Raw genomic sequence first — 26,837 nt, forward strand, 5'->3', positions numbered from 1 at the left:
GTTGGTCACTGCCATGTCAATCCTTTTACTAGACATGATACACTTTCCCACAATTGCAGTAAAGGAAGCGGTAAGAGTAATTAGTGCCAAATTTATTAACCCTTTCACGGCGAAGGATGCATGTAATACATTATGACTTTAAACACTTGCTGTGGCTAGAATATAAGGATTAGAGCTCTGACTAGATGGTATGGGGGAACAATATGATTTTTATATTTTATAATTCAGGTTATAATTGTTTGTCAATTGATCTTGGGTTAAAAGGGTTAAAGGACGAGTGTCGCGAAATTTTTTTTTTTTATATCAATTTGCTTTTAGTGTTTTATTAAAAAATGTTTTATTTATTTGTGTGTCTGTGTTTTACTTTTTTTTTATTTTTTTACTTTTTCTTGTCTATGGGGGCTGCCATTTTTTTTTCCATCTCTGTATGTGTCGAATAAAGACACATACAGACATGTAAAACGGCACATACAGCCCCATAGTGAATGCGAACGGGGCCCGTTCAATCCATTATGCTGTACGCCGTCTGTGTGGGAACGGCGCATGCGCCGCTCCCACACAGTCCAAATTGAAGGTCTTCGGCCGAGCGACGTCCAGCGCCATTTTCTTGTGGACCGGAAGCCGCGGCCGGACAGTAAGATTACTACTTCCGGTCGCGGCTTCCGGACTGTGTTCTGAAGCAAGCACGAGGAGCGGAGGGAGCGGACGGACCGGAGGGAGCGGCGGCGGCAGGAGAAGGTAAGTTAGGTCTGTGTATGTACGTGTTTTAGTGTGTGATTACTACTGTATGTAAACCTACTACACTGTGTGTTAGCTCAAAAAATGGCGACACACAGTGTAGGAGGTTTGACAGTTCAATCCCCTCCTTTCTCCTGGCACTAGCCAGGATAAAGGAGGGGGGATTCTGTGAGCTCACTAGAGCGAGTGTGTATTCTCAAAATTTGCAGCATAAAGCAATGTGGTTGCTTTACCACATGCCAATGCTGCAATTTTGGGAATTGCTCCATCTAGTGACCAGCACTGGGAAATGTTATAAATTAGAATCTGATTTATAATATTTCCTGACTCCTGAAAAAATTTAAAAAATTAGAACAATGTTTAATCATTTATACACTAACTGTTTAACTAAAAAAAAAAATTCTAGCGACACAACATTACCTTTAAATGACGCATGCCTTTTAATACATTTGGTGCATTTTAAACTGACAGCAAGGAAATTAAATCTACACCGGTGATGAGCAGGTGTAGATTTGCTACATAATTTGTGACATTTCCTCCTATTCAAAATAATAAATCTAGCTTAAACTATGGGACAGATTTATTACGGTGTCGGGTTAGAAAGTCTCATAACATGCAATTGGTGCAGTTTGGTGAAATTTTGATGTTTGCTCCTGACTAGACACTTAAAAAGTGTTCCAAACCTGGGGTGTGAGAACTGATCTGGCTTAAAAAAAAAGTGATAAATTTGGCGCATTTTGCGCTTGCTTGGTCTAAGTTTATGCTGACTAACTTTTAGCAAGCATTAGTAAATGTGGGCCTTTATCTCTCTTGGAGACCACGCCCACTTTTCTCATCACTTGTCAATTTGGCGAGCCACAAGAAAAGTTTCAAATTTGGAAGCTTTAATGTCACATGTCCTTACTTTTAACATTTTAGTGGTGCAGTTTATGCTAAAACCAGGTGTATACTCACTGTATCAGATTTTACCTGGAGTGTTCCCTTAATCTAAAGTAGTGTCTTATCACAAACACCATGGGGGAAATTCATGAAAAGTGTCTAATAGAAACACTGTCTTTGTTGCCCATAGCAACCAATCACAGCACAGCTTTCATTTTTTAAGAGCACAATAAGAAATAAAAGCAGAACTATGATCGGTTGCTCTGGGCAGTAAAGGCAGTCTTCTGTGAGACCAGGGGCGTAGCTAAAGGCTCATGGGCCCCGATGCAAAGATTCTTCTTGGGCCCCACTCCCAAAATTTCTCAAATGGTCTCCTAAGTGTTTTCCAGTTCCCAGTGTTTCCCGTTCCTGCTACCTGTAACCTGTATCCTGTGCTATCCTGGTCCAAGTGCCGTATTGAGTTGGAGTCATGCTGCGCTGAGTACCACGCCGGTCCTGCTACACCACGCCTGGTGCCTGCCTGCTGCCTAGTCCCAGCCGAGCCTGTCCTGCTACTGTCTGAGCTACCACAGGTACACCTATACGAACTATAGACTGTGATCTGTGTCCTGTTGGCCAGCTGCCATATCGTTAAGGCGGTACAGCCCAGTGGGTCCACGTACCCAACGTGACAGAATGTAAGTGCTGTCAGCTACTATAGCAACGGGGGCCTGTGTGGTTTATTACCTAGGCCCCAGTTACTATAGTAACTTTTCATTGATGTGGTGCGGGGGACCACGGGCCCCCCTGGCTTCGGGGCCCGGTCACAATTGCGACCGCTGCGACCCCTAAAGTTACACCACTGTGTGAGACAGTTTTGAATCTTCCCCTAAATGTTTTTATGTCTTTCCACTTTTTTTTTTTATAACATCTCATATACAGAAGCACAAAAGAAAGAATTTGTATATGTGATACTCTCATGGTTATCCTGCTGTGTTTTATTGCACTAATCAGCAAACCAAATAATGAAGATACAGTAATAAGTAACAGGTCCCTTACCTGCTCGGGTTTTCAGGAAAGACAAGGGTATGTGATGCTGATCTATATAACCTTCCTTTTCTTTTGAAAGAGCCGGAACTGTGCTCTTTATATTCTGAATAGTTTCTGCAATATATATCACACAAGATTTTTGTGTATGATTTATGATGATGACATAATTTTTATGCAAAATAACACAACACTTTATTACTCAAAAACATTACAAATATGGCGATAGCAAACAACACTAGTCACATACCATAGTGAGTCAAGCTTAAAAACATGTCATTTCATTCAGATTTTCAGATTTGAACTCAGTCAAATGGTACAGGAAGGCGATGTGATATATGCTTACAAAGGTCTAGCTTTGAATGATTTAGGCTCTGCTTACATCTGCGTTGGGGTCCCGTTCTGACGTTCCGTCGGAGCTTTCCGTCAGAACGGGACCCTGAACAGACACAAACTGACACGAACGTAAACCAGAGATTTGATTTCAATGATGACGGATCCGATGCCCGTGGTTTCCTCTTGTGTCTGTTGTGCACCGGACCCGTCGTTTTGGCGGGAAGCAATAGCGTAGTCGACTAGGGTCCGGTTCACAACAGACACAAACGGAAAACACGGGCACCAAATCCGCCACAGTTGAAATCAATGGTGATGGAAACGGAAACCTCTGGTTCCTGTCAGTTTGTGTCTGTTCAGGGTCCCGTTCTGACGGAAAGCTCAACGCAGATGTGGACAGAACCTTACTTGTGATGGTTATTTGCTGTTAACCATGTCTAATTTATCAGGAAATTACTTTTCCTATTCATAAATATGGCACATGAGGTAGGGAATTTCATCCATAGTCCTTTTCTGAAAAGAATTGCTGGTGTCCAAAAATTTAAGTTCCATAAAAGTACTCCAGCACACGTACGACCACCCCGGTACTAAAATATCAAACGTACCACTGGAAGTTTCCCGACTGCTATCTCTGTATCAGAGGAAGGATTAGTTTAGTGGTAGGGAGAGTTTGACTAGGCATAAGGTGTGGAGCTACAAAAGACAGGATATAGGTAGGTTTTTCAATGAATAAAATGCTAAACATTCTTATGAAGGACCTGCAGATTATCGAAAACAAAAAACTGTAACGTAAGTCGATATTAGTTTGTGATTAGAGTAGACAACAAGATTTTAGTATTTGACAACCGGCTAATAGGAAGGCAGAGGATCAGCTCAGTAATGGATCAGCTCAACAAATGATCCCAGTTAGTTGTACTTAGATCGGAATATAACAGGAGCTTGTTTATAAGGTCCTGTTAAATGCTGTGATCTAATAGTAATTATGTGCAGGAAAGTTCAGAACTGGTCACTGGTATTTCCATTGTAACCACCCACAATACAAAAACTCTCTGGGAATATCAAGAAGTCTTTAGAATGCCTACTTCTAAAAGAAAGTATTGAATAAATGTTTTGTCCTTCAAGGGATTTTCTGACCTTTTAACAAGAAAAAAAAAAGATTATTATTATTATAATTAATAATTAATAATAATAATAATAATAATAATAATAATAATACATTGTTGTGTAGTTTACATATTAGTATTCCAAACATACCAGTTTGCAGACTATCCAGCACTTCTGCATTCGGGACAAATGTTGCTGTAAGAAAATGCAGGGTGTTACTTTTTATGGCATACTCATAAATGCTGCATAGTAACTAGATACAACGGCTTAGCATAAAATTATGTCAGAGGGCACTATAATCTGAAAAGAATAGAATACCTCACAGAAGATCACATGCTTGGTAGGAGGTGATCTCATCATGTGATGCTAATGTACAGTCTGATATTTAGAATATTTCACTGCTGAAGTCCATCTAGCACACATATTCAGACAGACATTTCCGGGGCCTAGTGTTTTCTTAAGATGGTCATAAACGAGAAACTTTGCCCCGTATCTGACCAGTGTCCCCCTTCCCATTGCGTTCCTGCCCTAGGTTTTGTCGTGTGCGTCAGTAAAGTTCCCATTGTTCATAGGGCTCTATTAGCCCGACGGAGACCAAAAGAGTGTTCTTTTGATCTTTGTTGGACTGTTATACGTCAGTATTCCTTATTTTTAAAAGGATAGAATAGTTTAGTAGAATACTCCTTTCCATCCTGTGGTATCTCGCAAAAAAAGTATACAGCGCGATATAAGTTTTATTAACATGGGAGAATATGGGTGACAGATGCCACAGATATGGCATCCATTCCACGTATACATTAAACATATATGTCAGGAAGCTCCCGACATCACTGTCCATATATGAACAGTGATGTCTAAAGCTTCTCAATGCCGGAGTGACAGAGAACCGCAAGCACTATGTTTGTGGACTTTGACCCTATAGGAATAGTGACATCAGGGGCTTCTCAAGGTGTGGAATCCCTGGCCAGAGAGTTGCCAATGCTTCAGTTGGGGACTACGGCATTGTAGAGCTCTTGACATCAATGTCCATATATGTACAGTGATGTCAAGAAATTCCCCAGGGCCGGAAACCCTGGCCAGAGTGTTGCCAAGGCTCAGGCATCGCAAATCTCCTGACATCACTCTATATATATATATTGACAGTGACATCAAGGGCTTCCCCAGGACTGGAGTCCCCGGCCAGAACACTTGTGACATACCTCCCAACTTTTGAATTCGGAAAAGAGAGACATTTTAAGCCACGCCCCTAACCACGCCCAATATCCGGCATAAACACATCAAATCGCGGCCAGATCCTTCTGCAAATAACACGCGCACATTCTCACTGCGGATCTCTAGACTGTCTGGATATCACAGATATTATGGATCCGGTTATATAGTCTTTATGTTACTTTTCCTATCTTGGGTATAACATTTGCTCATCACGGCAGCAGCTGCTGCAGGACAAACCAAAAGGCTGAGAACAATGAAAGTCAAGAGGGAGACCCTGTGGTGGATGACTTTTCAATTGACAGGTAGCAGAGTTACATGATGGGGATTTTTTTTTTCCAGTTGTGTAACTCTGCTACCGGTCAATGGAAAAATCATCCACCAGAGCCCCCCTGTAGATCGCTCCACACACAGCCCCCCTGTAGATAGCTCCAGATACAGCCCCCCTATACATAGCGCCAGATGCAGCCCCCCTGTACATAGCGCCACACACAGCCTCCCTGTAGATTGCTCCACACACAACCCCCCTGTATATAGCGCCAGACACAGCCCCCCTGTAGATAGTTCCAGATACAGCCGCCCTGTAGATAGCTCCAGATACAGCCCCGCTGTAGATAGCTCCAGATACAGCCCCCTGTACAAAGTGCCACACATAGCCCCCCTGTAGATAGCTCCACACACAGCCCCCTGTAGATAGTTCCAGATACAGCCCCCCTGTAGATAGCTCCACACACAGCCCCCCTGTACATAGCTCCAGACACAGCCCCCCTGTAGATAGCGCCAAGCCCCCCTGTAGATAGCTCCACACACAGCCCTCCTGTAGATAGCTCCAGACACAGCCCCCTGTAGATAGCTCCAGACACAGCCCCCCTGTACATAGCGCCAGATACAGCCCCCCTGTAGATAGCTCCAGACACAGCCCCCTGTAGGTAGTGCAACACACAGCCCCTTAGACCTTATTCACACGACAGGGTCCGAGTGTCGGCCGATAAAAATGGCCGTTTTGGGCCATTTTTCCTGCCCGTCTTGCATCCGTTCCGATTCCGTTCCGGGCCGTGTTGCTGTTTTTAACGGCCGATTTTGACCCGTTTTGCCTTCGGTTTTTTTCCCTGTCCTTTTTAAAATCGGATGAATTTCATTTAAATTTGTTGCCTCACACTTCCCTCTGTAGATAATGCCACAGCCCCTCTGGTAGGTAATGCCACCCAGCCCCCTGTAGGTAATGCCACCCAGCCCCCTGTAGGTAATGCCACCCAGCCCCCTGTAGGTAATGCCACCCAGCCCCCTACAAGTAATGCCACCCAGCCCCCTGCAGGTAATGCCACCCAGCCCCCTGTATGTAATGCCACCCAGCTCCTGAAGGTAATGCCACCCAGCCCCCTGCAGGTAATGCCACCCAGCCCTCTGCAGGTAATGCCACCCAGCCCCTGGCAGGTAATGCCACCCAGCCCTCTGCAAGTAATGCCACCCTGCCCCCTGCAGGTAATGCCACCCAGCCCCCTGCAGGTAATGCCACCCAGCCCCCTGTATGTAATGCAACCCAGCCCCTGAAGGTAATGCCACCCAGCCCCCTGCAGGTAATGCCACCCAGCCCTCTGCAGGTAATGCCACCCAGCCCCTGGCAGGTAATGCCTCCCAGCCCTCTGAAAGTAATGCCACCCAGCCCTCTGCAGGTAATGGCACCCAGCCCCTGGCAGGTAATGCCCCCCCAGCCCCCTGTATGTAATGCCACCCAGCCCTCTGCAGGTAATGCCACCCAGCCCTCATCAGGTAATGCCACCCAGCACCCGGCAGGTAATGCCACCCAGCCCCCTGTATGTAATGCCAACCAGCCCTCTGCAGGTAATGCCACCCAGCCTTCTGCAGGTAATGCCACCCAGCCCCCGGCAGGAAATGCCACCCAGCTTCCTGTATGTAATGCCACCCAGCCCTCTGCAGGCAATGCCACCCAGCCCTCTTCAGGTAATGCCACCCAGCCCCCGGCAGGTAATGCCACCCAGCCCCATGTATGTAATGCCACCCAGCCCCCTGTATGTCATGCCACCCAGCCCCCTGCAGGTAATACCACCCAGCCCCCTGTAGGTAATGCCACCCAGCTCCCTGTATGTAATGCCACCAAGTTCCCTGTAGGTAATGCCACACAGACCCCTGTAGGTTGCACCCATGCCCCCCCTTCCAGGAGAAGTCACTGACTTCAATGTCCATATATGGACAGTGTAGTCACTGACTTTTCCTGGAGAGGAATTCCCGGCCACAGGGTCGGGGATTCTGCTTCAGAAGTGAGTGACGTCACAGTGTCCATATATGGACAGTTTCGTCACTCACTTCTTCTGTAGCGGAATCCCCGGCCACAGGGTCGGGGATTCCGCTTCAGAAGTGAGTGACGTTACTGTATCCATATATATGGACAGTGTAGTCACTCACTTCTACTGTAGCGGAATTCCCGGCCATAGGGTCGGTGATTCTGCTTCAGAAATAAGTGATGTTGCTGTGTCCATATATGGACAGTATAGTCACTCACTTCTCCTGTAGCAGAATCCCCAATCCCCCGCTCCTCCTCCTCCTCACATGCACTCTGCTTTCACTCACCGTCAGAAGAAGGCAGGAGTCTTGCAGCGGCGTTATCACTGGTGTCGATGCCAGCCCGGGAGTGGACGAGTCCAGTCACCTTACCGGTGAGGTCAGATGACAGGTCAGATGACAGGTCAGATGACAGGTCAGGTGACTGGACTGGTCCACTCCCGGGCCGGCATCTATCCCAGTAAGAACACCGCCGCAAGACTCCTGCCTTCTTCTGATCGCTGCTGCAGTCAGCAGTGATCAGCTGTTTTGATGCAGCGCCCAGCGGGATATTTTGAAGACCGGCCGGGATGGCAGAACAGCAGGGAGGAACTGAATCGGAATCGGGACGGTTGGGAGGTATGCTTGTGATGTTTTGGCCAGGAATTTAGGCATTGAAAAGCTCTTGACATCCCTTTCCATATACGTCCGGAGCTTCCACAGCACCGGAGTTCCCGGGCAGAGCGCTACAAGATTCTCTACCCAGGGACTCCGGCCCTGAGGAAGTTTCTGATGCCACTGTCCAAATATAGACATTGACTTCAGGAGTTTTCCCAGGGCCAGTCCCCGGGTGACGTATTCCACTGCATGCCTAAATTGAGAAACGTTTTGGCCTGCTATTGGAGGTATATGCAAGGAGTCATTCTGATGTTTACCTCTGATGGAAGGCTAAAACGTGATGTAAAGGGGGCCTAAACAATACAACTACATGGCAGCAGGCTATATTTAAAAAGAGCAAGGATGTAGTATATTCCCCAGTAGAAAACATGGAGCATCTGGATGACTACTGTATTAAAATTGTGCGACATAGTGCCCAATCTGTACTAAAATACATCTATATACATTTAGCAGTAGATAACAAAGGGGCCTATAACTGGCATTCAGTATGTGGTCACCAATACTTTAGTCATGTAATGGCCTATTTTTTAAACATTTTTCTTGGCTTTCAGGGCTGAATTGTCTCAATTGGTGCACAGTGTGGCGAAGGAGATATTTAAAAAACATAAGTGTTGATGGCACATGACAAGAACTGCAGAGCACACAACTGGTGCTGACAGTGATGTGAAGACTCAAACAGGCCCTAGCTAGCAAATAATAAGGGGTAGTCTGGCAAAAAAAAGAATAAGACAGATGCATCCAGTCTCCCTGCCAAATTTCTATTGTTACATAACTACTCACATACATCTCTGTTACAGGGGCGTAACTAGGAAAGACTGGGCCCCATAGCAAACTTTTGACTGGGGCCCCCCTCCGCTGGGTATTACACACCCCCCTCCTTGTAGATAGTGCCTCCCTATAGATTCCTCCACACAGAGCCCCCTATAGATAGCACCATACACAGCCCCCTGTAGATAACGTCTTACAGCCCCATTCCTCCCTGTAGATAACGCCATACAGCCCCCTGTAGCTAATGCCATACAGCCCCCCTGTAGATAACGCCATACAGACCCCCCTGTAGATAACGCCATACAGACCCCCCCTGTAGAAAACGCCATACTGACCCCCCTGTAGATAACGCCATATAGCCCCAAAAAAACTGCCTATAGTTTGTCCTACAAAAGAGATAAATCCCCTATCCACAGGATAGGGGATACATGTGTGATCGCTGGCAGCGATAAGGAGAACGGGGGACCGAAAGTCCCCCCAAGTTCTCCATGACAAACCTCGGACTTCCGGAGTCTGCGCAGTTCAATAAAAATACAAGGTGCGCTGGTCACGCATGCGCACAAGCGCGACCAGTGCACAATTCATTTCTATGAAGCTGCAGACAGACCCCGGAAGTCCGAGGTCTGTCATGGAGAACTTCGGGGGACTTTCGGTCCCCCGTTCTCCTTATCGCTGCCAGCGATCACACATGCATCCCCTAACCTGTGGATAGGGGATGCATGTCTTTTGTAGGAACAACCTCTTCAGTTGCGTCACACTGTAGCAGCCATAGCGGCTGCTAGCGGAGCCTCCGGCCATGGGGGGCCCGTGCCGGCGTGTGGCACGGGCCCCTTCATGCTGCGGGCCCCGTAGCAGCCTGGTATGGTACTTGGATTAAGTAGTAATATGGCTGGGGGAGAGTTATGAGTTGATGCATCGTGGTTCAATGGGAAAGGTGCCTTGAAAACCATAACAGTCATTTAATATGGAAAACCTTAAAGAACAACTCCAGACGTTACAGATGTGTCATTCCTTAGGCCTCATGCCCACTTCAGTTTTTTTCTTCAAGGTGCTATCCATTTTTTAAACGGATAGCACCCTGACACATTCATTTCAATGGGGCCATGCACACTTCCACTGTTTTAACGGATCCGTGCGGACATTCCGTCAAAAATAGGACAGGTCCTACTCCTGTCCATTTTAGATGGAACAGTCTTGGCCTTTTCATTGTTTTGGTCTGTCAAACAACAGACTGCACATGGAAGCCATCCGTGTGCGGTCCGTGTTTCACGGATCCGTCATTAGCGGTCATACAATGGCCGATGGATGTGTGCATTACTCTTATCTCAAAATATCCTGAAATGTGTATCGCGAGATGACCAGCTTTGAAAAAAAACCATGATTTTGCAATACTCTGTCACGAGATGTCTACGCTATATGCATCTGTGTGGCCACCAAGTGGTTGTGATGTGAATTGCAGCCCGTCAAGGGTTTTACTAGCATGTTGCAAAATTGTATTGAATTATTTTTATGATAAATTAAAGTGTAGCTAAACGTTTGACAAACTTCTGACATCTCAAAGTGACATGTCAGAAGTTTGGATTGGTGGGGGTCCGAGCACTGAGAGCCCCACCAATTGCTAAAACGAAGCAGCTGAAGCACTCGTGTGAGCGCTCAGCCGCTTCGTGTCTGTTCGGCTTTTTCAGGAAAGCCGATGTATCGGAGTACGGGCTCATAGACTTTCTAATACGGAGTCCATACACTGATGCATTTATTTCCGGAAAAAGACGAACAGACACGAAGCGGCTGAGCGCTCACACGAGCAAATCAGCTGCTTCGTTCTAGCGATTGGTGGGGGTCTCAGTGCTCGCATCCCCACCAATCCAAACTTCTGGCATGCCACTTTGACATGTCAGAAGTTTGTCAACCGTTTAGCTACACTTTAAAGTCCTTCAAGGGGTTGTCCAGTTTGGGGGGCTGTTTTTTTATATTGATGACCTATCCGACACCCGGACCTCCACAGATCAGCTGTTCCGGCTGTCTTTTGGTGCCGGAAGATATGCAATGGTCGGTGCCGGACACAGAAGGCTCTGAGCACGGTATAGCGGCTGTGCTGCAGCTCTGCTCCTATTCAAGTGAATAGGAGCAGAGCTGCAGTAACTCAGACTGCTGCTATACAGTGGTTGGAGCCTTCTGTTTCCGGCACTAACCCCTGAATACCTTCTGGTGCACACAGGCAGCCAGAACAGCTGATCGACGCAAGGTCTGGGTGTCGGACCCCCACCAGTCATATACTGATGACCTAACTTGTGGATAGGTCGTCAGCATAAAAAACAGCCCCCAAACTGAACAACCCCTTTACCCAAATTCAAGCAAAGCTAATGGTAGACACATCTGTACGGCATCTTATGACCCCTTTGTGCAGTAGGTTACCAGTAGATAATGGGTTGACAACTGTACAATAGAAAAGGGAAAAAGGAATTTAACTGTCATATGACTATGTGAACCTGACAACTATGTAGGGAAAGGTAATTCATATATGATCAACACATTTACTCAGCCACAAATGTCTACCATGTAGAAACCATACTGTAAAATAAAATATTGGAGCGCAAAGCTTCTATCATCTATCTATCTATCTATCTATCTATCGATCGATCGATCGATCGATCGATCGATCTATCTATCTATCTATCTATCTATCTATCTATCTATCTATCTATCTATCTATCTATCTATCTATCTATCTATCTATCTATCTATCTATCTATCTATCTATCTATCTATCTATACGAAAAGTCCAGCAGCACCGGATTAGAGATGTGGGTGCAAGCCCTTGGGAGCAGACCAAGTTCCCAGCTGTACAGAAATCCAAAAAACAGGCAGCACACCATAGTTTAAAGTGAAAAAAGAGGGTACTTTATTGCACCATGTGCGACGTTTCAGCTCTATCCACTAGAGCCTTTCTCAAGCAAAAGACATGTGAACACACAGCAGTATAAAACAAGGTGCCAATCAGCAAATACAAAATCAGTAATCAAGTACATACAAGTACAGTACACATATTTGGTATCACCGCGTTCGTAACGACCCAATCTTTAAAACTATAATGTTATTTTTACCGCACGGTGAACGCCGCAAAAAAACCAAAACTAAAAACAATGCCAGAATCACTATTTTTTGGTCACCACCCATCCCAAAATATAGAATAAAAAGTGATCAAATAGTCGCATGTACCCGAAAATAGTACCAATAAAAACTACAACCCGTCCTGCAAAAAACAAGCCTTTACACCACTTTTTTTGACTGAAAAATAAAAAGTTAAGCTCTCAGAATATGGTGACACAGAAAATAAATTATTTTCTAAAGAAGTGTTTTTATTGTGCAAACGCTAAAATTGTCATTTATAGCGCATTATGAACGCCGTAAGAAATAAAGAATTTAAAACGCCAAAATCACTGTTTTTGCCCACCAAAGCTATAAATAAAATGTAATAAAAAGTGATCAAAAATTTGCATCTACCAAAAAATGGTACCAATAAAAACTACAGCTTGTCCTGCCAAAAATAAGCCCTCACACTGCTCAATTCATGGAAAAATAAAAAAGTTATGGCGTTTGGAAGGCGTGGAGTGAAAAACTAAAATGGAAAAGCAAAAAAGGATCAGTCCTGCAAAGGTTAACTAATTTCTATTAAAAAAATAAATTATTACCACATGTGAGGTATTTTCATACTCGGGAGAGATTGCGTTACAAATTTAGGGCGACTTTTTCTCCTTTATCCCTTGTGAAAATGAAAAAATTCAACATTTTAGTGGCCAAAAATGTTTATATTCATTTTAACGGCCTAATTCTACTAAATTCTGCAAAATATCTGTGTGTTATAAATGCTTACTAAACCCCTAGAAAAATTCCTTGAGGGGTCTAGTTTCCAAAATGGGGTCACTTTTGGGGTGTTTCCACTATTTTGTTCCCTCCAAGGGGTTGCAATCGCGACATGGCACTGAAAATCAATCCAGCAAAATCTGTGCTCCAAAATCCAAATGGCGCTCCCTCCCTTCTGAGCGCTATCGTGGGTCCAAACAGCAGTTTATTACCACATATGGGGTATTTCCGTAATCGGGAGAAGATGCTTTACAAATGTTGGGGTGAATTTTCTTCTTTATTCCTTGTAAATATTAAAAATGTCTATGTTATTTCAGAAAAAATTTAGATTTTCATTTTCACAGACTAACTCTAATAAATATAGCAAAATACCTGTGTGGTCAAAGTGCTCACTATACCCCTAGATAAATTCCTTGAGGGGCCTAGTTTCCAAAATGGGGTCACGTTTGGGGAGTTTCCACTGTTTTGGCACCACAAGACCTCTTCAAACTCGACATGGTGCCTAAAATATAATCTAAAAATAAGCAGGCCCCAAAATCCACTAGGTGCTCCTTTGCTTCTGAGGCAGGTGTTTCGGTCCATTAGGACACTAGGGCCACATGTGGGATATTCCTAAAAACTGCAGGACCTGGGCAATAAATATTGAGTTGTATTTCTCTGGTAAAACCTTCTGTGTCACACAATTCTTTTTATTACAAATGAATTTCGGCAAAAAAAAGAGAAATTTCTAAATGACCCCTCTACTTTGCTTTATTTCCTGTGAAACGCCTAAAGGGTTAAAATACTTTCTGAATGCTGTTTTCGATACTTTGAGGGTTGCAGTTTTTAAAATGGGGTACTTTATTGGGGTATTCTAATATATAAGGCCCTCAAAACCACTTCAGAACTGAACTGGCCCCTGTAAAAATAGCCTTTTGAAATTTTCTTGAAAATGTGAGAAATTGCTGCTAAAGTTCTAAGCCTTGTAATGTCCTAGAAAAGTAAAAGAATGTTAAAAAAACGATGCAAATATAAAGTACACATATGGGAAATGGTAACTAGTGACTATTTTGTGTGTATTACTATCGGTTTTACAATCAGATACATTTAAATTTAGAAAAATGCTAATTTTTGCAAATTTTCTCTAAATTTTGGTGTTTTTCACGAATAAATATTTAATTTATCAACCAAACTTTTCCACTATCATAAAGTACAATATGTCATGAGAAAACAATCTCAGAATCGCTTGGATAGGTAAAAGCATTCAGGAGTTATTACCACATAAAGTAACACATGTCAGATTTGAAAAAATCGGCTGTGCCACAAGGCCAAAACAGGCTGCGTCCTAAAGGGGTTAAGGACAAACTAGTCAGAGCTGACACCGGTCCGATTTAAATAATGAAGCAAATGTATCTGACTAAACCCAAAGTTGGCTGCTTTCCGTGTTTAAGTTGTGTTAATTGCAACTTGATGCATAAGGGATCCATCTTGGAGCACCCCACTACAGGAAGATTGTTCCAGATTAGACACTACCTCACATGCAATAGTGACTTTGTGATCTATGTTCTCCAATGCCCCTGCAAATTCCTTAATGTAGGCGAAACCACTTTGGATCTTAAAGAGGCTCTGTCACCAGATTTTGCAGCCCCTATCTGCTATTGCAGCAGATAGGCGCTGCAATGTAGATTACAGTAACGTTTTTTATTTTTTAAAAACGAGCATTTTTGGTTATGACCATTTTCGTATTTATGCAAATGAGGCTTGCAAAAGTACAAGTGGGCGTGTATTATGTGCGTACATCGGGGCGTGTTTACTACTTTTACTAGCTGGGCTTTCTGATGAGAAGTATCATCCACTTCTCTTCAGAACGCCCAGCTTCTGGCAGTGCAGATCTGTGACGTCACTCACAGGTCCTGCATCGTGTCGGCACCAGAGGCTACAGTTGATTCTGCAGCAGCATCAGCATTTGCAGGTAAGTAGCTACATCGACTTACCTGCAAACGCCGATGCTGCTGCAGAATCATCTGTAGCCTCTGGTGCCGACACGATGCAGGACCTGTGAGTGACGTCACAGCGTGATCTCTGGAGAACACGGCTGTGTCTGCACTGCCAGAAGCTGGGCGTTGTGAAGAGAAGTGGATGACACTTCTATACACAACGCCCAGCTAGTAAAAGTAGTAAACACGCCCCGATGTACGCACATAATACACGCCCAGTTGTACTTTTACTTTTCAACACGCCCAGTTGTACTTTTGCAAGCCTCATTTGCATAAATACGAAAATGGTTATAACTTGGCCAAAAATGCTCGTTTTTTAAAAATAAAAACGTTACTGTAATCTACATTGCAGCGCCGATCTGCTGCAATAGCAGATAGGGGCTGCAAAATCTGGTGACAGAGCCTCTTTAAAACTAGACTCAATCAGCATAGGTACACTATTAGGAAGAAAAAACTGGATCTTCCTGTATCTAAACATTTTTCTGACTCTGGACACACTGAACAACAACTGAGATTCTGGATTATAGATCATATCCCTCCACTCAGAAGGAGTGGTGACAGGACTAAGCTCCTGAAACTAAGGGAGTTACAATGGATAGGGAGGCTCGACAGTGTTAAACCAAAAGGCTTGAACGTGGACTTTGCATTGGGTGGATTAGTGTAGATCCCCTAGGCACTGATTCTCATCGGTGGTACGATTTGACATCATTTTCCGTATATTTGACTTGATAACTGAACTTCACTTATTTGATACTAATTATTCTTTCTTTATTATAGATGAGGTTACATCTACCTGGATATCATCCCTGTGGACTCATTGAATCACCGCTTTGTATCTTCTGTATGGCGGGTCACCCTGCGATTGTGTTTTATTGTACTCATTTTGAAATTATTTGGATGCCATCTATACCTAAGTTATGAGTTGGTTATAGGCATGCATATCTTCCTATTGCTTGAACCCATTATGACATAGGTGCTCACTAGTATTGTCCTTCATACATACTTATCGTTGCCTTAGGGATGTTTGGGAGTGCACTAAGACACGTATGTGTGGTATCCACGTATACAAGTGCCACTGCTATCCCTTGGTGGGTGGTTGATGACTGCTGACAGTGGACAAACTACCTCCTCCCGTCCCCTTATTCTAAAAAGAGTGTGATCCCCCCTTCACTAGACTGCAGCCGCTTAGTGTCTGGGTCCTAGTGATATATATACGCTCCGGTGCCTGCCATCTTGAGGCTATGCTCAGCTAGTATGCATTCATAGATTGCTATTACAATCATTTTATAACATTCGTGCGCTGGCACAACGCTGCGCCAGTGCTCTTCCCCCTTTTTGCCATTATCCAAGATGGCGACCGCATTATTCAGATTCACAGTACGCATGCGCGAATTCGCGCTTCACATCCGGGACACCGTAGTACTTAGCTATACTTCTGCGCATGCGCAGTAGCTCTCCGTGGACGTCGCCATTGCGGTTTGGTGATCATGTCTCCTCAGGTGATATTGTTTTTAAACTTATGCCCTCTTTTGGTTTTTTACAATTACACAGGTGTGTGCATCAATATTCATTGATACTTTACACTATATTGCACTTATTTTGAATACAGTTACACTCAATGCTGTATAGTCACTACTGTATCTATGCTGTTTTTTTTACATGAATCTAACACAATGCAATTCTCTAAACTACCTTTGTATTTTGACACTGTATGTACTTGATTACTGATTTTGTATTTGCTGATTGGCACCTTATTTTATACTGCTGTGTGTTCACATGTCTTTTGCTTGAGAAAGACTCTAGTGGATAGAGCTGAAACGTCGCACATGGGGCAATAAAGTACCCTCTTTTTTCACTTTAAACTAAGGTGTGCTGCCTGTTTTTTGGATATCTATCTATCTATCTATCTATCTATCTATCTATCTATCTATCTATCTATCTATCTATCTATCTATCTCTCTATCTCTCTATCTATCTATCTATCTATCTATCTATCTATCTATCTATCTATCTATCTATCTATCTATCTATCTATCTATCTATCTATCTATCTATCTATCTATCTATCTATCTATCTATCTGTCACAAAGGGTCTGTGGGCCCACTGGGCCGTACCGCCTTGGCGGTAAGGCAGCTGGCCAACAGGGAGAAGGTGAAAGTCTATAGTTCGTATAGGTAGCTGTGGCAGCTCAGACAGCAGCAGGGCAGGCTTGGCTTGGACTAGGCAGCAGGTAGACGTCATGCGAGTTGAAGAAGGTCAGACGACCCGACTGACACGACTTTGGCACAGCACAGTGCTCGACCAGGATGGTATGGAAGTGCAAGGAACAGGAACAGGAACAGGAACTGGAACAGGTACAGGAACTGGAACAGGTGCAGGAACAGGAAACACACTAGGAGGCCATCACATAGACAAACTAGGGAACACAACAATGCTCAGGCATAAAACTAGGGAGCTGGACCACTCTTATAGTCCAGGGTACTCACGGGTCAAATTTCATCAACAAGGTCCGGTGCGTGCGCTGCCCCTTTAAGAGTGGGCACGAGGGTGCGCGCGCACCCTATGGGATCCGGCTGAGGTGATTGGACGTGAGCGCTGGCGTTTCCTGAGGAGGAGGCTGGGGCCAGCACTTGCCGACGCGTGGCTGCGGCTGTCAGGGGGGGGACAGAGCTGACAGCCCGCAGCCACGGACATTACACTATCTATCTATCTATCTATCTATCTATCTATCTATCTGTCTGTCTGTCTGTCTGTCTGTCTGTCTGTCTGTCTGTCTGTCTGTCTATCTATCTATCTATCTATCTATCTATCTATCTATCTATCTATCTATCTATCATCTATCTATCTATCTATCTATCTATCTATCTATCTATCTATCTATCTATCTATCTATCATCTATCTATCTATCTATCTATCTATCTATCTATCTATCTATCTATCTATCTATCTATCTATCTATCTATCTATCTATCTCATATCTATCTATCTCATATCTATCTATCTATCTATCTATCTATCTATCTATCTATCTATCTATCTATCTATCTATCTATCTATCTATCTATCTATCTATCTATCTATCTATCTATCTATCTATCTATCTATCTATCTATCTATCTCATATCTATCTATCTATCTCATATCTATCTATCTATCTATCTATCTATCTATCTATCTATCTATCTATCTATCTATCTATCTATCTATCTATCTATCTATCATCTATCTATCTATCTATCTATCTATCTATCTATCTATCTATCTATCTATCTATCTATCTATCTATCTATCTATCTATCTGTACTGTATATTTATTTGCTACTGTACATCTCTTTAGGTATTCGTTTGGGTCACTTGCTCACACGTAGCAGAAACATTTGCAAGTCATTTCTAGAATTGGTTGGGTGTCTCCATAAGACCACTTATAGTTCTACCACAAATTATCCATTAGAATAAAAACTTCAGTAGTATTTTGTTCATTCGGGGGTGTAGCTCTAGGGAGTGCACCTGGGCCCTGATGCCTGATGGGGCCCAAACGCCCCATTTGCCACATGAGGTGACACCTGTGTTATTTATTGCACATGGTAGATGGGAGGCCATTTTACAGATATTGGGGACTATCAGCTTCAAGTTACGCTTCTGTGTACATTTAATGCACTTACCATACTTTATTTCTCTATAATGTGCTCTGAGATATAAAAATATTAGATCACAGAAGACTACTTACTCAGTGGTGCATGAGTCTGAGGCGCAGTCATTGACAGAACTGCGCTTCCAATCTTTGTTGATTTCACGGCTGTTTCATTTTCTCCTAAATGCTCTTGCTTTGTTCGGTTTAAAGCATTCTCAATAAAGTAGACATCATCCCTGAGCTGTGATATTTGAGAAAAGCTTAGGTCCAAACCCTGTGAAGAGAAGAAATAAAGAAGACAGGGATTTTATTGAATACATCACTCAGAACCAACAATAAAAAACGAAAACATTAATCATTTGGGCTTTAACCAAAGAAAGAAAGAAGAAAAAAGCTGACAATGTGTAACCAATTTCCAAATGTTTAAAAACCAAAAGAGATGTCCATCTTAATAGATTGATGTGTTCAGGGGTTTTCCATAGGACTGCAGCTAATATTTTTTAATTCAGAAAGTTATCACGATGCACCCAAGAAACAGTTAAAAAGCAAATTTTGCGCTGCAACATTTGTACATTTAATAAGAGCCCAGAAAATTGTAATCATGGTCATATGCTGCCACCCTGTGGTAGCATTTTGCATCTACATTACTTGTCCCAGCATAGGAGAGCATTTAACACCTTAGTGACAAGCCTATTTTAACCAGTTCAGGACCGGGCTATTTTGAGCCTTCAGGACCAGACACCGTTTAGCCCTTTTTAGCACGTGTTAGTTAAACGGCTATAACTTTTTTATTTGTTGGGCTAACGATGTGATTTTTGCGACGTTTTTTTCCGTAGACAATTGCGGTTTCTTTTTTTAATTGTTTTTGTACACATCATTTTTGCTGTTTTAGAATTTTTATTCTAAAAGTTTGAAAATAATAGTAAAAATATAAGCTTTTTTACTTTTCAGCTATTTTTTTTGTTAATAACATAGTTTTACCCTAAAATAGACCTTTTATTTGTGATCGTCATTGTCTACCGTACATTCTAATAAATTGCATATCTATATTAGGGTAATTGGGTCAGCGCTAGCGTTAAAACAATGATTGGCGGGGGGAACGTTTTTTTTTGGGGTGGGTATTTTATGTGTATTTATTATTAATTTTTTTGCACTTTACTTTTATTTTTTTATTACTATGGTCTGTCCCTCATAGGTCATAAAAGACCTTTGGGGAACTTTATATAATTTTTTTCTTTCTTTAACACCATCTTTTCCACTGTAACTGGAGCTGCACAGCAGCCCCAGATACAGCGGAAATTAGCCCTCTCATAGTGACGATTGTCACTAATTAATAGGGCTGTGCTGGGTCTAGTAAGACCCAGCAGCAGTCTGTCAGTAACGGCACCCGGCGATCATGTGACCAGTCACATGAACACCAGGACCAATAGAGACAGTGGCGCGGCCGCTGCCTCTATTCCTATACACAGCGTTCATTGAGTGCTGTGTACAAGTGATTGGAGACGACAGAAGCAGCGAAAGCTGCTTCTATCCTCTCCTCAGGGTCCCCGGCAGTCACTGACAGCCGGAGACCCGACATTCAGCTGCCCAATCGCTCGGGCAGCAAGTTAAAACCCGAGCCGTAAAAAGTCTATGGCGCAGGTTTTAAGAACACAGCCAGCGGTCGGGAACCAGTTAAACCTTGATGACCAAGCAATTTTTTACGTTTTTCCATCGTCGCATTCCAAGAGCTATAACATTTTTCTTTTTGCATCGACATAGCTGTATAAGGTCTTGTTTTTTTGCGGGACAAGTTGTGTTTTTTAATAGCACCATTTTGGGGGACATATAATTTATTCATTAACTTTTATTAACTTTATTAGGGGGGTAATGGAAAAAAAACCCATAAAAGTCTTAGATTTACGCCATTTACTGTGTGGTGTAAATAACATAATAACTTCAGTGGGTCATTATGATTGTGGTGATACCAAATTTATATAGATTTTTTTCGTTTTACTACTTTTACACAGTAAAACACGTTTTTTTTCAAAATTATTTGTTTTTGTGTCGCCATGTTTTAAGAGCCGTAATTTTTTTATTTTTCCACCGATGCAGTTTGGAGTACATCCGACTTTTTGATCACTTTTTATCAAATTTTCTTGATGCCAGGATAAACAGAAAACAGCAATTCTGTATTTGTTTTTTATTGTATTTTTCACGGTATTCACCGTGCTGGTTAAATAACGTAACAGCTTTATACGTGGGGTCGTTATGGACGCGGTGATACCAAATATGTATAATGTTTTAACATTTTTTCATATTAAAGTATTTTATAAGGGAAAAAGTTGGTTTTTCATTTTTATTATTTGGGATTTTTATTTATTTATTATTAACTTTATTAAACTTTTTGGTAATTTTATTATTAGTCCCACTAGGGGACTTCACTATGCGATCTTCTGATCGCTCTTATAATACACTGCAATAATTCTGTATTGCAGCATAATATTGCCTGTCAGTGTAATACTTACAGGCACCTGGTAGGTCATGCCTCAGGCATGGTCTTACAGGCATCCACTACAGGCAGACTTGGGGGCCTTTGTCAGGCCCCTGGCTGCCATAGGAGCCATCGGCACCCTGCGATTGCAATTGCAGGGTTAATACATTTTGGAATAGTGATGGCAAGACAGGGGTACAGAGTAGATGTATGCATAGACTTAATGTATAAGTGAACATTGTTATCAGGAATAGTGAAACTGAAAAAATATAATAATGAAAGGATGATGGTTGCCTTTTTAGTTTGACCTTGAAAGACCCTATCTTTTATTCGATGGTTGGGTTGGTTTCATATAATGTATAAACAAGTATAAGACGTTAATTGATGAAATATTCTCATGAATAATTTCTTATGGTCTAAATGACTTTGATCCTATGGTTAATAATGGAATATAAGTTCCTTTCTAAGATTAAGGCCCCTGGGAAATCTGTTTTTTAATGTAAAGATCCAGTATGCTTCTCTTGCTAGGATTTTATGTTTAATGTCACCTCCCCGTATTGGAGTGGTGACTCCCTCTATTGCATACATTTGAATGTAGAGACTGATCTGTTGTGTTGTATTATGAAGTGTTTGGCAGCATTAGAGATATTTGTGAGATGCTGATTTATATTGTAACCAAGGTGTTCTAAAATTCTCGTTTTGGATTTCCTGCTGCTGCACCCTATATAAAGTAGATTGCACATAGTGCATTCGATGATGTAAATCACTGTCACACTATTACAGTTGAAATATGTTTGTATTGAAAATGTTTTAATTTCATCTGAGTCCACGAAAAACTTTAGTGGGTTTGGCATACAGGCAAATCTTACATGGGTTGGAACCACATCTGTAAAAGCCCTTGTGATGGAGCCATGTTAGTTTGGTTTCATTAGAAGAAAACAAAGAAGGGGACAATGAATCACCCAATGGTGGTACTATAAGACAGCCATTCCTAAGAATGTTTTCCAGTAAATCATCCTCCATTAGAATAGGTAAATCTTTCAAGATGATCTTCTTAATCTCGTTAAACTGATTACTATATTGTAAGGTCAAAGTTGGTTTCTGTTGATCTTGACTAATTGGAGGTTTGGTTTTAAAAAGGAGAAGATCATGGGGGTTTATTTGAGACTATTGAAGTCGCTCTTTTTAGGGACTAATCGGGAAATCCCCTTTTGCGAAGTCTGTTACAGTTAAGCTTTTGTTCTGCTACGTTGTTATTATTATTATCAGTACTACAATTTCTTTTGGCCTGTGCATTTCCCCGACTGGGATAGATGAGATTGTTTGTCTGGAGTGGCTACTTGTAGCATGTAAAATAGTATTACCCAAAATGGGTTTACGGTACGTTTTGGAGCAAATTGGTATGCCCTCTGTACCCGTAATTTCCAGATCCAGGAACCGAAAGGTATGAGAATGAGTAAATCTGAGATTCAATGTATTGTCATTGAGATACTGTGGAATGGCACACACATCACCTTCCCAGATGAATAGGAGATCGTCGATGTATCTACCATACCCATTGATGGAAGTTCCAAACATGTTATTCATAGAAAAGATAGTAAATTCTTCCCACCATGACATTACTAAGTTGGCTAATAAGGGTGAGAATTTAGCTCCCATTGAAACTCCCTTGACTTGCAAATAGAATTGGCCATCAAATTGCAAGTAATTATTTGACATGAGGAATGTTAGGACTTCTAATATATATGATTGCAGTTCTTGACAAGATGTACTATATGTCGTTAGATGGTAACGTAAAGCTTGAAATGCTACATCGTGGGGGATACTTGTGTAAAGAGAAATTACATCACAACTTAACCAAGAATATTTGCCTGTATGCCATATTTTGTCATGATAGGAGCGTAAAACCTCTCTGGTATCACTCAAATAGCTGGGAGTTCTTAATACAAGAGGCTGTAGGAGGGAGTCCAACCATTCTAATAACCTCTGTGTAAGGGGTCTCATGGGTGGGGTATTAATTCCTTTGTGGGTTTTGGGTAGAGCATGCATTATTGGTGTGATGGGAAATTCGACAAGGATGTAATCTGATTGTTTTTTAGTTAGTAACCCTTCCATTATGCCATCATCTAGGAGTTTTTTTTAGATTTTTTTGGAAAATAATTAGTGGATTTCGTTCTAGATGTTTGTATGTGTCTGTGTCTGCCAATAGATTTAAGATTTGTGTTCTATAAACCGCTGTGTTCATAACAGTGATACTACCCCCTTTGTCTGACATTTTTATGGTAATGTCCTTGTTACTTTGTAAGGACTTTATGGCAGTCTTGCATTGTATGGACAAATTGTGTTCACTTCTTGGAGATCCAGAAGAGTTGGCCAGAAGCTCTAAATCTCTTTCGATCGCCCACTGGAATCTGTCCATTGAATCAGTTTGTGATGCAATAGGATAGAAGTTTGGGTTTTTTGTCTTAAAGTTTTCAGATAAGCTGGTATGCTGGGTAGGAAGTTCTGAGTTGAGATCTCTCAGGCATTTCAGAGTTCTGTTTTCCTGGAATGAGAGAGGACCCAAATCTGTTTGAGTCCTCCCCTTCCTGGTTTCCTAATTATAGGGCCTTGATAAATCGCCACTTGAAACAGAAGAAATGTTCCCCTCGGGCCTGCACAACTGCATATTTTTATTTCCTGACTTATTGGAGCCTTAACTAATTTTATTTTTTCATAGACGTAGTGGTATGAGGGCTGTTTTTTTGCGGGATGAGCTGTAGTTATTGTTGGTACCATTTTGGGATACTGCACAATACTGCACAAAAAACTGATGTGCTACTCTGCCCTTCTCAATATACATGCCTCTGAAGAAACGTTCTAAATAAAACAAGGACGTGGAAACGCGTTAGGCGTTCAATCTTTGTTCAGTATGAATGCACACTCTTGTTATCAGGTGGACAATATTTATTTGGTGTAAATGCACACTATCAATATTGGTGTTACGCTGAATTGAGGAGTGTGAATGCACACTATCTGCATGTGCTGATGCTCATCTCAGCGATAACAAGTACTCCGTGTTGTAGATATTTCTGACTAGTGTGAATGCACACATAATATACCTTATTTAGTTGGTGTGAATGCACACTTGGTATATTATATTCATCTAGTGTGAATGCACACGTTTGTTTAAATATACAGTCGCTTGCTAGTGTGAATGCACACATAATATACCTTATTTAGTTGGTGTGAATGCACACTTGGTATACTATATTCATCCAGTGTGAATGCACACGTTTGTTTAAATATACAGGGTGGGCCATTTATATGGATACACCTAAACAAAATGGGAATGGTTGGTGATATTAACTTCATGTTTGTGGCACATTAGTATATGGGAGGGGGGAAACTTTTCAAGCTGGGTGTTGACCATGGCGGCCATTTTGAAGTCGGCCATTTTGTATCCAACTTTAGTTTTTTCAATGGGAAGAGGGTCATGTGACACATCAAACTTATCGAGAATTTCACAAGAAAAACAATGGTGTACTTGGTTTTAACGTTACTTTATTCTTTCATGAGTTATTTACAAGTTTCTGACCACTTATAAAATGTGTTCAAAGTGCTGCCCATTGTGTTGGATTGTCAATGCAACCCTCTTCTCCCACTCTTCACACACTGATAGCAACACCGCAGAAGAAATGCTAGCACAGGCTTCCAGTATCCGTAGTTTCAGTTGCTGCACATCTCGTATCTTCACAGCATAGACAATTGCCTTCAGATGACCCCAAAGATAAAAGTCTAAGGGGGTCAGATCAGGAGGCATTTCTTCTGCAGTGTTGCTATCAGTGTGTGAAGAGTGGGAGAAGAGGGTTGCATTGACAATTCAACACAATGGGCAGCACTTTGAACACATTTTATAAGTGGTCAGAAACTTGTAAATAACTCATGAAAGAATAAAGTAATGTTAAAACCAAGCACACCATTGTTTTTCTTGTGAAATTCTCGATAAGTTTGATGTGTCACATGGGTCTCTTCCCATTGAAAAAACTAAAGTTGGATACAAAATGGCCGACTTAAAAATGGCCGCCATAGTCAACACCCAGCTTGAAAAGTTTCCCCCCTCCCATATACTAATGTGCCACAAACAGGAAGTTAATATCACCAACCATTCCCATTTTATTTAGGTGTATCCATATAAATGGCCCACCCTGTACAGTCCCTTGCTAGTGTGAATGCACAATACTGCTCGAGGTGCTGCACTGTTTGTCATGGGTGTTAATGCACAGGGAATTTAGGTGCTGTGGCTCATTTCGTGTGAATGCACACTGTCGCAGGTGCTGCGTTTTTATTACTGAGTGTTCACACACACACTTTGCTGCTAGGTATCAGATCTTTACTCCGTGGGAATGCACACTTTGCTATTTAGTCCAGATGGGGACAGAATTGATATGTTTTTACTAGATATTGGGAGTAGTTTCATTACAATTTAAACAAATATATTGGCACCCTTATCTAGTCTTACCTACCTTGTTAGCCTGGTATCTATAGAAATTATTGGATTGAGTAGCCCATTTTAAAGAGTTAATAAAAATAAAAATATTTTTTAAGCATTCTTGTCCAGGCGATACCTTCTACCAATTTGGGGTAAATGCGACTTTTTGATCACTTGTTATCCTTTTTTTGGGAGTCAAGGTAATAAAAAAACAGCAATTCTGCCATCGTTTTTTTTATACAGCGTTCACCTCACATTATAAATTACATGTTCTCTTCATTCTGCGGGTCAGTACGATTCCGGCGATACCTAATAAATATAAGTTTTTTATGTTTTACAACTTTTTGCACAATAAAATTACTTTTGTAAAAAGAATGTTGCCAAGTTGTAAGAGCCATAACTTTTTAATTTTTTAGTCGACGGAGCTGTATGAGGGCTTGTTTTTTTGCGAGACAAGCTATAGTTGTATAGCTATAGTATAGGTACCATTTTTGGATAAATGCGACTTTTTGATCACTTTTTATTAAAATTTTTGGAAGACAAAGACAAAAAAAACAACAATTCTACCATTATTTTTTAGGTTGTTTTTTTACGCTGTTCACTGCGGAGGACAAATAACAGAATATTTTTATAGTTCAGGTCGTTACGGATGCGGCGATACCAAATATGTATGGCTTTATTATTTTTTTCAATAATAAATGACTTGATAAGGGAAAAAGGGCGATCGTGCTTTATGTTATTACTTGAAACTTTTATTTTCTTTTTTACAACTTTTATTTTTACTTTTTTTTACACTTTTCTTTAGTCCCACTAGGGGACTTGAAGGTCCAACTGTTTGATTGATGTTCTAATACATACCTATGTAGTGCAATGTATTAGAAGTGTCAGTTATTCACTGACAGCAAGCCGATCAGGCTCCGGCTCCGGTCGGGTGCTAATCGGCTTCCGTAATGGCAGACAGGAGGCCATTGTTAGGCCTCCTGTTGCCATAGTAGCAGTTGGCAGCCTTGCTATCGCATGGCAGGCTGCCGATTTGCTACAAACCACTTTGATGCAGGGATCGCATTGGATCGCTGCATCGAAGGGGTTAATGGCAGTAATCGAAGCTAGCTCCGCTTCCTGCCGATACATTGGGGTGTCCGCTGTAACATACAGCGGACACCCACTGCTGATGATGCCGGCTCAGCCTCTGAGCCGGAAGCTGATCTGGCGCCATCTTGCCGATGATACCGGAAGCCTTCTAGGCCCCGCCGCCTAGCGGGGTATAGGAGGCTTCCATTGCTGGCAGACCGGGAGGTATTAGGCCTCTGATCGCCTTTTCAGCCACCGGCAACCCAGGGATCACGTTGCTGGGGTGCCGGTGGCTAAAATCTCCTCACATGCTGCGATCTCTATTGAACGCAGCATC

At 42.2% G+C, this 26,837-nt stretch overlaps 1 protein-coding gene across 1 annotated transcript in view; it reads right to left on the minus strand.

Moving 5' to 3' along the window:
• Positions 1-26,837, minus strand: part of LOC142756971 (EF-hand calcium-binding domain-containing protein 14-like) — a 96,238-nt gene that overhangs the window by 4,388 nt on the left and 65,013 nt on the right. The window contains exons 7-9 of the mRNA XM_075860583.1: positions 18,582-18,759; positions 4,231-4,275; positions 2,656-2,760 (exon numbers count right to left, since the gene is read on the minus strand). Of these exons, the coding sequence (XP_075716698.1) occupies positions 2,656-2,760; positions 4,231-4,275; positions 18,582-18,759 (328 nt within the window). The remainder of the gene's footprint in view (positions 1-2,655; positions 2,761-4,230; positions 4,276-18,581; positions 18,760-26,837) is intronic.

Source organism: Rhinoderma darwinii, chromosome 1, assembly GCF_050947455.1.
Source record: "Rhinoderma darwinii isolate aRhiDar2 chromosome 1, aRhiDar2.hap1, whole genome shotgun sequence".
Taxonomy (NCBI): domain Eukaryota; kingdom Metazoa; phylum Chordata; class Amphibia; order Anura; family Rhinodermatidae; genus Rhinoderma; species Rhinoderma darwinii.